This window comes from Capra hircus, chromosome 3 (genome assembly GCF_001704415.2).
Source record: "Capra hircus breed San Clemente chromosome 3, ASM170441v1, whole genome shotgun sequence".
NCBI lineage: Eukaryota > Metazoa > Chordata > Mammalia > Artiodactyla > Bovidae > Capra > Capra hircus.
In genome coordinates this window covers 103574856-103589187 of record NC_030810.1, presented here as the reverse complement: position 1 = coordinate 103589187, position 14332 = coordinate 103574856, and the positions used below count along the sequence as shown (strand labels likewise).

Sequence of the window (14332 nt, the reverse complement as noted above, 5' to 3'; positions counted from 1 at the left end):
GAACTAAGAATATGAGCAGATACTAGAGAAGGAGAGCAAGAGGAAATGATCATGAAGGCAAATACATGTGCAATTCCCGGGCGGCCTAGTGGTTAGGATTCCAGGCTTTGCTGTGGCATGAGCTCAGTCCCTGATTGGGGAACTGAGATCCCTCAAGGCCAAAAATGAAAAAGACATAGAGATGGCAACAGGTATGTGAAAAGGTGTTCAGCATCACTAATCATCAGGGAAATAACAAAACCACAGTGAGATGTTATCTCACAATTGTTATAATGGCTATTATCAAAAAGACAAGAAATTAGTATTGGTGAAGATGGGAAATGGGAATCCTGTGCACTGTTGGTGGTAAATTGGTGCAGTCATTTTGAAAAACAGTATGGAGTTTCCTAAAAAAAAAAATTGAAACTAGAGCTACGGTATCATCCAGCAGTTCCACTTCTGGGTATTTATCTAAAGGAAACAAAAATACTAATTTGAAAAGATAATGCACCCTCATGTTTTTTGCAGTATTGTTTGCAATAGTGAAGACATGGAAGCAACCTGAGTGTCCATCAGTGTATGAATAGGTAAACAAAATGTTACATGTGTGTGTACACACACACACACAAAATGGAATTATTAGCTGTAAAAAAGGAAATCTTGCCGTTTGTGACAACATGGATGGACCTTGCGGGCATTATGCTAAGTGAAGTAAGTCAGAAAGAAAAAGATCTCACTAATAATGTTGAATCTAAACAAAACAAAAACACCAACTCTTGGGTGCGGAGGACAGATTGGTGGTTGCCCGGTGGGGTGGGGAGGAATGAAACAAAAAATGAGGGGAGGGGATCAAAAGCTACGAACTTCCAGTTATAAAATAAGTCATGGAGATGTGACATATAGCATGGTGACTGTAGTTAATAATACTTTTTCTAAAAATTGAAGTATAATTGATTCATAACAGTGTGTTTCAGATGTAATGCAAAGTAATTCGGATTATTTTCCTTTATAGTTTATTATATGATATTGAATATAATTCCTGTACTACACAGTAAATCATTGTTGCTTACCTCCTTTATGTATAACAGAACTATGTATATAGTTTTCAGACAAAATAAGCTTTGAGGCTATAATTAAAAGAACTTTTAAGAAAAATTGTATTGACTTACTTTTGGCTGCACTGGGTCTTCGTTGCTACACGAGGGCTTTCTCTGTTTGCTGTGAGCTTGGGCTACCCTGTGGTTGCAGTGTGAGGGCTTCTCACTGCAGTGACTTCTCTTGTTGCGGAGCACAGGCTCTAGAGTGCCTGGGTGCATTAGTTGTGGTGTGTGGGTTCAGTAGTTTGCAGCTGGCAGGCTCCAGAGCTGGCACTCGGTAGTTGTGGCACACAGGATTAGTTGCCCCAAGGCATGTGGAGTATCCCTAGACCAGGGATCGAACCCATGTCCCCTGCATTGGCAGATGGATTCTTTACAGCTGGATGACCAGGGAAGTCCTAGTGGAACTTTTATGATACAAAAAATATAAATTGTAAAGGAGAAGATTGATAAAGGAAATTTTAAAAGACTGAAAAAGTCTTCATCTCATCTTTGTTTTTAAAAGATACTTTTTGACAGGTATGGTGTTTTAGATTGTCAGATACTTTTTCTTTCAGTATTTTAAAGATGTTACTGTGTTCTCTTTTACATTGTTTCCATCAAGAAATCTGATGTTATCCTTGTCTTCACATGTAAACATATCTTTTCCCCCTCTCACTTCGGCTGCTTGCAAGATTTTGTAGTAGTTCGTTCTTTTTGTTTTTTGGCTGCACTGGGTCTTCGTTTCTGTGCGCAGGCTTCTAATTGTTGTGGCTTCTCTTATTGCAGTGCGTAGATGCTAATTGTGCAGGTTTTAGTACCATGCGGGGGTTTGGTTGCCCCAAGGTATGTGGAATCTTCCTGGAACAGGAATTGAACCTGTGTCCTCTGCATTGGCAAATTCTTAACCACTGGACCACCAGGGAAGTCTGTCTGTAGTAGTTTTGAGCAATTTGATTATGATGTCCCTTGGTGTGGCCCCCCCACCCCCACCCCATGTCTCTCATGTTTGGGGTTTGTTGAGGTTCTTGGATTTGTAGACCTATAGTTTTCATCATTTATTCATTTGCCATTATTTCTTCATATTTTTTTTTCTATGCGCTTCATCTCTCTCCAGTCTTTGAGAGACTCCAGTTATCTGTATACCTGGTTGCTTCACGTTGTCCTCTAGTCTCCTGAGACATTTATTCTTTTACTTTTTCTCTTTGTTTAATTTTCAATAATTTTTATTGCTATGTCTTCTGGTTCGCTAGTCTTTTTTTTTTTCCTTTAATAATCGAATCTGCTCTTATTATCATCCCTTGTATTTTTAAACATCTTTATTGAGATATATTTCGCATACCATAAGATTCACCCATTTATATACAGTTCAATGGTTTTAGTATAGTCAGAGTTGTGCAAATGTTACCACAGTCTAAGATTAGAACATTTTCATCACTCCAAACAGAACACGCCTACCCCTTAGCAGTCATTCTCTATTTCGCCCCTCTCCTCAGTTCTAGGCAACCACTGGCTGCTTTGTTTCCATAGATCTGCCTTTTCATGTAACTGGAATCATACAATATAGGGCCTTTACTTAGGATAGTGTTGGCATAGATATGGCATCCTTTACTTAGGGTAGTGTTTTCAGGGTTCATCTATGTTGTAACATGTATCAGCACTTCATTCCTTTTTACAGCTATTATACAGCGTTTATACAGTGACTGTATATCATTGTATGAATATACCACATTTCATTTATCATTTTCGTTTTTCATCAGTTAATGGATATTTGGGTTGTTTCCACTTTTCAGCTATTATGAATAATGCTGCTGTGAGCACTTGTGTCCAGATTTTTGTGTAGAGATGTTTTTGGTTCTCCTAGCAGTGGAATTGCTGTGTTATATGGTAACTCTATGTTTAACTTTGTGAGGAACTGCCAAGCCATTTCCCAAAGTGACTGTATCATTTTACATTCCTACCAGCAATGTGTGAAGATTCTACCCTCTCTACATGCCCAGTACTTCACCTGTCTTTTTTATGATCGCCATCTTTCTGCAGCTCTTAACTTATATGGTACTTTGTCCTTTTTGAAATGTAGCCGTCTTTGTCTTGCTATACCCTTACACCCTCATCTCCATCTCTTCAACTCAAGAGTCTGCCTGGCTCTTCTCATTTCCCATCCCTGGATCGTGTCCTAGAAATGCTCCTATGGCAGTAAACAAGTGAGTTATAGAGCTTATTTCGTTTGTTTCCTGTCCCTCTGGGATCACTGTCCTTGGTAGGCTCATGTCTGCTGTCTTGAAGACTTTGTTTCACGTGTTTTTTGTAGAGGTTTTTTGTTGCAGGTGAGCGGGCATATCCGGCCTGTGTTACACCATCTTGACTAGAAGTGGAAATCAGAGCATTGGTTTTAACATCAACAAATTGATGCCTAAATGCTGAACTGGAGAGAGGATTACTAAATCAAATATTTTTTGCTGTGGAATTCTACACAGCAGTTAAATGAACTAGAGCTTCATATATTTACTTGGATAAATTAAGCATTAAAAAAGCAAAATGAAAAAGGATACATATAAGAGCTACTTTTAAAATTACACAAACTAAGGAATTCCCTGGTGGTCCAGTGGTTAGGACCCCACCCTTCCACTTAAGAGGACCTGGATTTGATTGCTCCTGAGGGAACTAAGATCCTAAACAAATAAAATATACAAAGTATACTATATATTTTCCCTGGTGGCTCAGAGGGTAAAGCGTCTGCCTTCAATGCAGGAGACCCGGGTTTGATTCCTGGGTCAAGAATATCCCCTGGAGAAGGAAATGGCAGCCCACTCCAGTACTCTCGCCTGGAAAATCCCATGGACTGAGAAGCCTGGTGGGCTGCAGTCCATGGGGTCGTGAGGAGTCAGACACGACTGAGCGACTTCACTTTCACTTTCTTTCATATATGTTACGTAGTGATAACAGATCCATTACAATGGCTTTCTGAGGAGGGAGGAAGGGAGGGTAGAATGGTTTGGTGGGAAAGTTACACAGGGTGCTTCAATTGTATCTATAATGTTTGCATGCATGCTAAGTCACTGCAGTCATGTCTGACTCTTCCTGACCCCATGGACTCTAGTCTGCCAGCCTCCTCTGTCCATGGGATTCCCTAGGCAAGAATACTGGAGTGGGTTGCCATTTCCTCCTCCATATCCCTTCTCCAGGGGATCTTCCCGACCCAGGAATTGAACCAAGGTCTCCTGCATTGCGGGTGGATTCTTTACCAACTGAGCTATCAGGGAAGCCCAATCTATAATATTTAGTTCACTAAAAATAACTTTAATGTGATTAAATGAGGGAATATATATAAAGGGCCTTATATATTGCCTACTAAATAGCAGTCGACTCAGTAGATATTAATTCGTTTTGCTCACCTCTATCCCTCCATCCTCTTCCACCTCAGGATCTTCTAAAAGTCTTCACTGCACCCCTGTATTTTGATTTGGGGGTAACAGTGAGTTGAAAACTCGACAAGCATGACTCTAAAGCTGTGTCACCATCTGGCCATTCTTAGGTTTTTGCAACAGTTAGCAATGAATTTAAAGCTGGACATTTTTCTGCTGTAATTGTTGCACACAGGTACTCTCCTTTCATTTGTTGACGTGTCATGCTTTCCTAGTTTTCCCTTAGCTCTACTTAGTTTCCTCTGACCAACCAATCCTTAAATGTAGGTATTGCCCAAGGCTCTATCCTTGGCTCTTCTTCCGACTGTATATTCAGTTTCATTCATCCCCATACATTATTTCAGTTATCTTCTTTATCTGTTCAAATATTTGTCTCCAGCTCTGGCCTGAACTCTGGTGCTGTTGTTTGTGTATCATATATTCACTTGTTTATTGGATATCTCCACCTTGATTTCATTTCAGCATTTCTGACAGAGCTGTCTATCCATTTGGATATTTTCGGTTTTCAGTTCAGTTCAGTCGCTCAGTCGTGTCCAACTCTTTGCGACCCCATGAATCACAGCATGCCAGGCCTCCCTGTCCATCAGAAAATCCAGTTCATACTGGCTTAAACGTTAAAGGAATTTACTGGTCTGTGTAACAGGACTAGCTTCAGAGTAGTTTGCTTTGGTGGCACAGCTATGTAATTAGCTCTCCTCTCAATGTTCTACAGTGCACAGCATCTGCTTTATCTGCAAACTGCCTTCCCTCATGACCAAGACGGCTGCCAGTAGCAGCATGCCAGCACTACCTATTTTCTCATTTGGGGCTTCCCTGGTGGCTCAGAAGGTAAAGAATCCGCCTGCAGTGCAGCAGACCCAGGTTCAATCCCTGTCTTGGGAACAGCCCTTATACAAGGGAATGGCTAAATTTTCTCATTGAGAGGAAGATAATAGAATTGATAGAACTTAGTGACTTAGATTAAGAGTCTGGAAAAGTTAAAGATGATTTCCAGGCTTCTAGCTTTTGCCTCTGAATGAATTGAATTCAGTATAAGGAAGAAAAAGCAGGATATAGCAAAGGCAGAGATAATGAGTTCTTATAACATCTAAGTACTTTAGTTACATACACGTCTTGTCTCCTGTCGGAATGAAATTGTTAAGGACAGTAACCTGGTCTTTTTTTCACCTTTACTTCTAGTACCTAACCCAGAACTTGGCACATTGTATATGTTTAATGTCTGGGGGGATAGATGGGTTGGATGCATGTGCAAATGCATGAGTCCACAACACCGCTTCTTAAGATTATTTCGCTCCGAGCAGGGAGATGTACTGTATAATAGATTTTTTTTTTTTGACAGGGTGGGGAGGAATAGCTGTAAAATATATATATATATATATATATTTTTTTTTTTAGGATTTTTTAGTGTGGATGATTTTGTTTTCAGTTTTACTTATTTGTATTTGACTGTGTCAGCTCTTTGTTGCTCTGTGGGCTTTTGTCTAGTTGTGGAGAGCAGGGGCTACACTCTAGTTGCAGTGCCCGTGGCATGTGGGATCTTCCCAGACCAGGGATCAAACCCATGTCTCCTACATTGGCAGGCAGATTCTTTACCATTGAGCCACCAGGGAAGCCCTATAGTAGATTTTTGAAGTGAGCTAGACATGCATTGCAATTCTAGATTCACTGTGTAAAGCTTTGCAGTCTTAGGATACTTGATTTGACACTTTTTCACCTCTAAAGTAGAGATAATACCACTTAGTAACTTGTTGAGGAGATTTAAATAAGGAAGCATGATAAAGTGTCTAGTAACATGTTTGGCTTTTAAGTAGGTACTTAAGAAATATGGTTATTATTTGAAGCCTGGAAAAAGCAGAAAAGTTTGATTAGGTGTTAAAAGACAACATACAGCATTTCATTTTACAGAATTTTTGTTTTTCTTTTTGGAGAGGAATTTATGTGTGACCAGCTTAACATTGGAGCAGGAAATGGCAACCCACTCCATTATTCATGCCTGGAGAATCCCATGGACAAAGGAGCCTGGTATGCTACAGTCCATGGGGTTGCAAAGAGTGGAACACAACTGAAGCAACTTAGCGCTAACTCAGCTTACATTGAATATTATTTTTACAGGTTTATTGGTGTATAAGTGTATGATTCAGCAATTTTTTAAAAATAAATGTACAGAGTTCTGTGGCTATAACTACAATCTAGCTTTAGAACATTTTCATCACCCTGAAGATATCATTCGTGGCCTTTTTTAATCTGTTTCTACTAAATTGGATTTTTTTTCCTTGTTGTGGCAAGCTATACATAACATAAAATTTACCGTTTTTACCTTTTTTTAATATTTATTTTTATCTATTTAATTTATTTATTTGACTGCACCAGGTGTTAGTAGTGACATGTGGGATCTAGTTCCCTGACGAGGGATCAGACCTGAGCCCCCTGCATTACAAGCACAGAGTCTTAGCCTCTGGACCTCAGGGAAGTCCCTAGTTTAACCATTTTTAAATGTTGAATTCACTTTTTATTACTTTCACAGTGTTGTGCAGCCATCACTACTGTCCATTTAAGAACTTTTTCTTCATCCCAGAGACACTGTTCCCATTAAATAGTAACTTCTCACTACCTTCTCTCCACCCCAAGTCACTGATAGCCTCTATTCTGCTTTATCTCCATGAATATGCCTTGCTAAGTCACTTCAGTCATGTCTGACTCTTCTCGACCCTATGGGTTGTAGCCCACCAGTTTTCTCTTATCCATGGGATTCTCCAGGGAAGAATACTGGAGTGGGTTGCCATGCCCCTCCTCCAGGGGGAATATGCCTTACGTAACTCATATAAGTGGAACCGTAAAATACTCCTTCTCTGTCTGGCTGACTTCATTTAGTCTGGTGGTTTTAAAGAGTCATCCATATCTCATTGGATTTTGAGGCAGGATGGCTGTGAGTATATAAAGTTGGGTCAGTAAAGTCAAGAGTGGGCAAGGAAAATTTAATCAGAGTTGTCAAGCCATCTGTTGGGAAAGATTGCTTACCTCAGACATTCAAATACCTGGTTCTGGTTTCTCACAACTTGCAGTGTACCCATTTATATCATTATAACAAAGGTGAAATTATTTGAACTGATTAGTTACTTGTATAACCATCAGTTGAAGAAGCCAAGCTAATGATGGCATCCCAATTTCCAGCCAGCACCAGGTTGTTGAATTTTGTCATTTTGTCATTCCCTCAGTGCTCGTAAAGATAATTTATCTCAAAACAGTATACTGTATTAACACACATTCGTATATTTTGCTGTGTACTTTTCTGAAGTACTTTTTTCACCTAGGTGTGTAGTTAGTTGTTTTTTACCCTTTGCAGTTCCTCATGGTATTCTCAATCATACTCTCACTGTGAGGTGTTGATCAAGTTACTCAGGACATTGTTACTGTGGAATTAGGGCTTAACTTTTTGGTGTTCATTCAACTTTCCAGTCAGTCCATCTGGGGGTATTTTTCTGAAGAGGTAAACCACTTCAGAAATAACACATGTCAAAGTAAATCTTCGGGGAACCTGCAGCTAATGAGTGTTTCTATATGCTATAATATGTTTCATATCTGAAGCTGTTTAAAGAAAATTAAGAGGATATGGAGAAATTGGAGCCCTTGTACTCTGCTGGTGGTAATGTGAAATGGTGCAGCCACTTTGGAAAAACAGCCTAACAATTCTTCAAAACGTTCAAAAGAGAGTTACCATAGGACCCAGCAATTCTACTTGTTGGTATACATTCAAGAGAATTGAAGACATGTCGGTACAGAAACGTGTGTACAGAAGTTCATAACAGTATTCATAATAGTAAAAAGTAGGGGACTTCCCTAGTGAGCCAGTGGTTAAGACTCCGTGCTTCCACCATGGGGGGCATGAGTTCTATCTCGGGTCAGGGAATTAGGATCCTGCATGCCGCACAGGGCGGCTGAGAAAATTAAAACATGGAGGAAAGACCCAAATGTCTATCAGTTGATAAATGAATAAACAAAATATATATCCATACCATGAAATATCATTAGACCATAAAAAATATGAAGCAATGATATATGCTACATGAATGAACCTTAAAAACATACTGGTAAGTGAAAAAAGTCAATTAGACTACATATTGTATAATTCCATTTATATAAAAGTGCAAAATAGGCAAATCTAGAGATAAATTCAATTAGGTATAGAGGTAAAGGGGGAAGAGAGTGACTGCTAATAGGTATGGGTTTTTTTTTTTAAGGAGGAGATAATGAAAATATTCTAATACTGATTGTGGTGATCATTGCACAACTCTGTGGGTATACTAAAAACCACTTAATTATACACTTTAAATAGGTGAACTGTATGAAATGTGAATTATATCTCAACAAGGCTGTTCTTTGAAAAAGGGAAGAGTTAAGAAACATTACTTGAAAATTCAGAGGTCTGAGTTCTGACTTCTCTCTGTTCTCCAAAAGTTCTGTTTCCTTTTGTTGGAAATTCTTTTGTTGGTTACTCTTTTTCCTTATTATAATTAGAAGAGTTATATTTTACTCTGCACTACAGGAAGGAAGATGCTGCAAGCACATACATACTTTTCTTTGTAAGAGCACCAATTAACACTGGTAATCTGCTCTGTCCTACTACTTGAGTCTGTGAATTATCAAGCTGAATCTTGTATCTTATGTGTGAAAGTTCTGTCCTGAGGGCATAGAAATTAAATTTTACTGAACGCTTTTCTGAGTACCCACTCTTACAGATGAAAGTTGAGATTTGGGAAGGTAAAGTCACTTGTCAAATGTCCGACCTGTAAAAGTCAACAGCAGTTAGAACCTATGTTTTGATGCCTCAAAAGATTTTCTTTCCAGTGACACATTGCTGTTTCCTACCAGCAAGGTAACCCTGGATTTGCAAGTGTTGGAGAAATTTTGCAGCTAGATTTTGTTAGTGTAATAAATCAAAATGAGAAGGAAAAATGATAATTAGCTTGCCTGTAATTTTGCTGTGAGAGTAAAGAACATAGTACCTTTTATCTTCCTATGTGCCTGAGTTCTTTGCTGAACAAAGTATCTTAAGATACTGAATCTGTATAGAATTGAGGGCAGATAACAGTGGGCCCCTCTGACCCTTGCTATATCCAGACAACTGAGGATTTCTGTTAGATGCCCTTTGTCTAATTAATCTTTCTCATATTTCTCCATCAGTAAGATAGGCCAGTTAAAGATAGGCATGGGTGACCTGAGGAACCTCCCATTCATAAAAGAGTCTTTTCTAGGAGAAGAATTTGGCATGAGAGTTAAAACCAAAGCATCTGACTTTGAGCATGCATATACAAAAGGCCAGTCACAAAAGGATGTTTACTTTTTTGAGAGATGTAGGTTCTTAATGGATTATCTCAGTGAGTATGGTCTTTGGTTTCAGACATCTGCACAGTAAGAACCTCGATGACTGGAAGGCATTTGGAGGTTTACTTTCACTGCTGAGCTTGAGATGATACCTCCTTTAATACAGATCGTCTAGAAAGTTATAAGGTAGAATGTTAGCTCAGTTAACTTTGACCTTCCGTTTATATGCCTGTGATTCTTCTTTCCTTGTGGACTGTTTAAGGGACTTTATTCTGATTGCACTCGAATGTTTCTTTCCATAGGATGGATAGAATGACAGAGGATGCTCTTCGCCTGAATCTGTTGAAGCGGAGCTTGGACCCAGCTGATGAGCGAGATGATGTCCTGGCTAAACGACTCAAAATGGAAGGGCATGAGGCCATGGAACGTCTGAAAATGTTGGCACTGCTCAAACGAAAGGATTTGGCAAATCTTGAGGTGCCACATGAGTTACCCACTAAACAAGATGGCAGTGGAGTCAAGGGCTATGAAGAGAAGCTTAATGGGAATCTCAGGCCTCATGGAGACAACAGGACTGCTGGAAGGCCAGGCAAAGAAAACATCAATGATGAACCTGTAGATATGAGTGCCAGACGGAGGTATGGCTTGATTCAGCTGCCTCCATAGTTAAGGTCTTCTCATAAACTAAGCCTATGGAAAAGTAATGAATTCCAATGAGAGGAAGGGGTTTTTCTTCCTAAAGCTTCTTGAATGAAGGTGTATCTGTGCCATCTAGCTTGACCATGAATTCCTCTTATTTCTGAATGAAAATAAGTGCCTCTAAAAATCATTATCCTTAAGATAAAGTAGCCATTGCTGGATCAAGGAGGCAGGAAGAGTTGGTACCCCAACTAGAAGTGAGTTAATATACTTTCAGTCTAATTTTAGGCCGTTTTAGGAGGCAAAACCAGTCATTTCTTCAGATCGTCCCGGGAGTTTTGAGATCTGTTTATTATGGATACCCAGCTTTTATTACCTCCAAGAGTATGGGCCTCTCTTTTCTTGTGTGTTCTGTCTTCTTCATGTGCTAATCATCTGCATTTTTACTTCATTTGTGCCACGTTCCCCGAACCCCAAACATGCATACACATTCACATTCACTTACACAAGTACCCTCATGCTTGTGCTTTCTCTCACATACACAGAACAAGGAAGAAGGAAAAAGGAATCGTTATAATCTTACTTAGGTTTCTTTCTCTACCTTTTCTTGTTAACTTGTAGTATTGTCCCAGAGTTATTTTTTTTAAATCACACCCAATAGGGGAACAATATTCTTGGTAAATAGCATTAAAAACGCTTAAGAAACGTCAGAAAAGTTCTGTAGAGGTTGTGGAAGAAGAGACAAATTTTTTGGAGCAATATGTAGTATCAGCAAAGTATTATAGACTAACCCTTAGACCTTTTTAGGAAAAAAAGAAAAGTGGATGAATGAGATAATGCACCTGAGCAATCCACTTGCCCCGTAATCACCCTTAACCTTCTGGAGCAAATGACTAATCCTCCTTCACTGGGGTCAATGAAGAGGAGAAATGTTAGGTGGATTCCTTACATCCAAATTTGGAACTGAAAATGTATTTTTCATAGAAACATTGTTACACATTTTGGTAAGATCTCCCTGGTGTTGGAATTGTACTATATCACAGATAAATTCTGTTGAAAGAGTACCCTGAAAACTCTCCCATTGCATTTAATTTTATTAGAGGATTGAACTTTTGAAACTTGATTCTTTGGAAACTAGGCACTGTTCTTAACGTTCTCTAGGAAAAGAGGCTTGATGTAAACCATCTAGATCCCCATTCTGCATGAAAAAAATAGGCCCTGTCTGCCCTGTCGCTCTCCTTCCCTTTCACCAGACCAGATACACTGACAGCTATTTCCATTTAGCCTCAAGCTTTTTGTAAGAAGAAATAAGATTGATAGATTGCTCAGCATGGAGAACAATGGTTTCTTTGATGTGAATAAAAGGAGGAGGGACTTTAAAGGCAGAAAGAAGGAAGGGCTCTTGAAACGATAGCCATATCATAATTGCCTAAATATCTTTTTTTTTTGCCATCAATTATGCAAGTTATGGTATCCGTGAAATAAGATATGCATGAAACCAGCACTGCTTAGGTTTTGGAATGCTATCGAGACATGGCAGTTCTGGTTTTGTTTTTATTACCTGGATAAAGATTAGGAATTTTATAGTTTCTGGGAATCTGCCAGTCTGAGTTACAAAGTGATAACAGCAGCACGTCTGGCTTTCAATAATATCTAATTGGTAGGGTTTCATACTTAAGATGGAGAAGGCGATGGCACCCCACTCCAGTACTCTTGCCTGGAAAATCCCATGGACAGAGGAGCCTGGTAGGCTACAGTCCATGGGGTTGCGAAGAGTTGGACACAACTGAGTGACTTCACTTTCACTTTTCACTTTCATGCATTGGAGAAGGAAATGGCAACCCACTCCAGTGTTGTTGGCTGGAGAATCCCAGGGACGGGGGAGCCTGGTGGGCTGCCGTCTGTGGGGTCACACAGTCTCGGACACTTCTGAAGTGACTTAGCAGCAGCAGCATACTTAGGAACAGCAAGTATTGTAAATCATATGTATGTTTGGGAAAGTAGCAAAATAACTTCTAGCCCCAGAAAAGTTTAATAAAAAGCCAGAGTTCCAGGTCAAAAGTAAAAAAAAAAAAAAAACAAGTTGAGGAATGAAACTTGACTTGGGCTTATCCTTACCTGTGCTATCCGTGTACTATGAGTCAGTTATATTTGGGAATGAAGTATCATTTAGGGTTTTCTCAGATACAACTTCCTGATAGGTGTCGCTCAATTCCCAAATCTCCATACTGTAACATCTCTGCTTGTTCTGGTGCTGGGTAGTCCTTAAGTGATAGGTGCCACTCATTTGAGCAAGGAGAATTCCTTAGGTTAGAAACAATTTGTGAAGTATGTATCCAGCCAGGCCAGGTTGGAAAGAGCTTCTGACTGTTGATGCAGACATTGGGGAATCATGTAGAAGAAAGAAATCTACCAGACCTCAAAGTTGTTTACTTACGTTAGGGATGGGGGTGGGGCATGAAGGAATATAGAAACGATAAATAAAAATGCAGTATGTTTAGGCCTGACCATTACTCCAGGAACTGGAGGTTAGAGTATAAAATGTTCTTTTCTCCCTTTAGTGACTTCTTTTTTCTGTAACCCTACATTTTCAGCTTGTGTCTGTGACCAGTGGTTATAAAGTGATACAGGCAAATTTAGTAATCCCCAAGATAGTTATTATTATCACTGTCTTCCTAATTTATTTCCTCAGCTAAGCTTGCTTGTTTTGTTAACCTCAGTTTTACCCTGTTGAGGAATTGAATGCCTATCCCAACCATCCAAGGTGCCTTGTTCAAAAGGCATCCAAGTCCCAATGGCATCTGAGACAAGAACCCCTGAGAAATGGTCAAGAGGCTCTCAGGACTGAAGATCTGTAGTTATAAAAGGTTTGAGTTACAAGTTTAAGTAAGACCTAAGAATACATTGTTTTAGACCTACATACTCCTGACTACACTGTAGATTTCAAAAAAGTAGTCAGTGAAGATATCTGAGTTAAGAAATCACGAGAGAATTATAGGATATGGTCATTGACTTGGGACCCTCAGGCAGTTAGAATTTGCAGGATTCTTGTTATCTAGGTGTTAAAAAGTGAGTGCCATTTTTTATTTTAGAGGGACAAGATGCTTTTTAAGACTAGCCCCAGAAAGATCAAAACTAAAGTTGTCTAATAACTAGAATTGGCCATAGGGCATAGCCAGTGTGAAAGGTTTAGATTTCAGAGTCATTTCTAGACAGTTTTTTTCCTGAGGGAAGATGGTAAGTAGAACTTGCAAGTACGTGCAAGACCCATACATTTAATTGTGGAGTTTCAGTCCTCCAGAAGGCTGTAGACATTATACTTAGCACTGTCCATTCTCTCAAGCCATTGACAACAGTACCTTCTTTTGGCCTAAACTCACGACAGGATAGACTTCACTGGAGTTGCCACATAACGTCCTTTCTTGTAAATCTTCAGATAGCCAGGATCATGTTCTTATCAGTATCGTCATACTGATATAAATGCCCCCTTAGCAACGTGTCCTTTGTACCTGGGGTGGACAAGTAGGCTCTACTGCCTTTGCCTTTCTTCCCCTGTCAGGCTAACCATTTCCTTCTTGAACCTCAAGACAAGCCAAAAGGAGACTGAGATATAAGGAAAGCACTTGGAATTTTTATTAAAGTTGGTATGATAAAACCACTTATCTCTTACTTTCATTCCTAAACCCATTCAGTGTCTTTGTGTCTGGATCCTCTATAAGGAATTTAGATGGGAAAAGTTCTTTTGCTGTGGTTTTGTCAACACTTCCATTTTGGTTTCTTCTTTATCCTTTGATTTGGATGTCTCTGTCTTCCCTGGGTGAATCAGAACAGATTTAAGTTTCCTTGGATTTCTTTGTTCAGTGTAGAAAAGTTTTCTTAACTTTTCTATGA

General features: G+C 39.4%; 1 protein-coding gene across 3 annotated transcripts in view; it reads left to right on the top strand.

Moving 5' to 3' along the window:
• Positions 1-14332, top strand: part of GATAD2B (GATA zinc finger domain containing 2B) — a 79716-nt gene that overhangs the window by 53945 nt on the left and 11439 nt on the right. For all 3 annotated transcript variants that reach the window (XM_018046146.1, XM_018046145.1, XM_018046144.1), the window contains one exon: positions 10105-10440. In XM_018046146.1, coding sequence (XP_017901635.1) covers positions 10106-10440 — 335 coding nt within the window. In that variant the 5' untranslated portion in view covers position 10105. The remainder of the gene's footprint in view (positions 1-10104; positions 10441-14332) is intronic.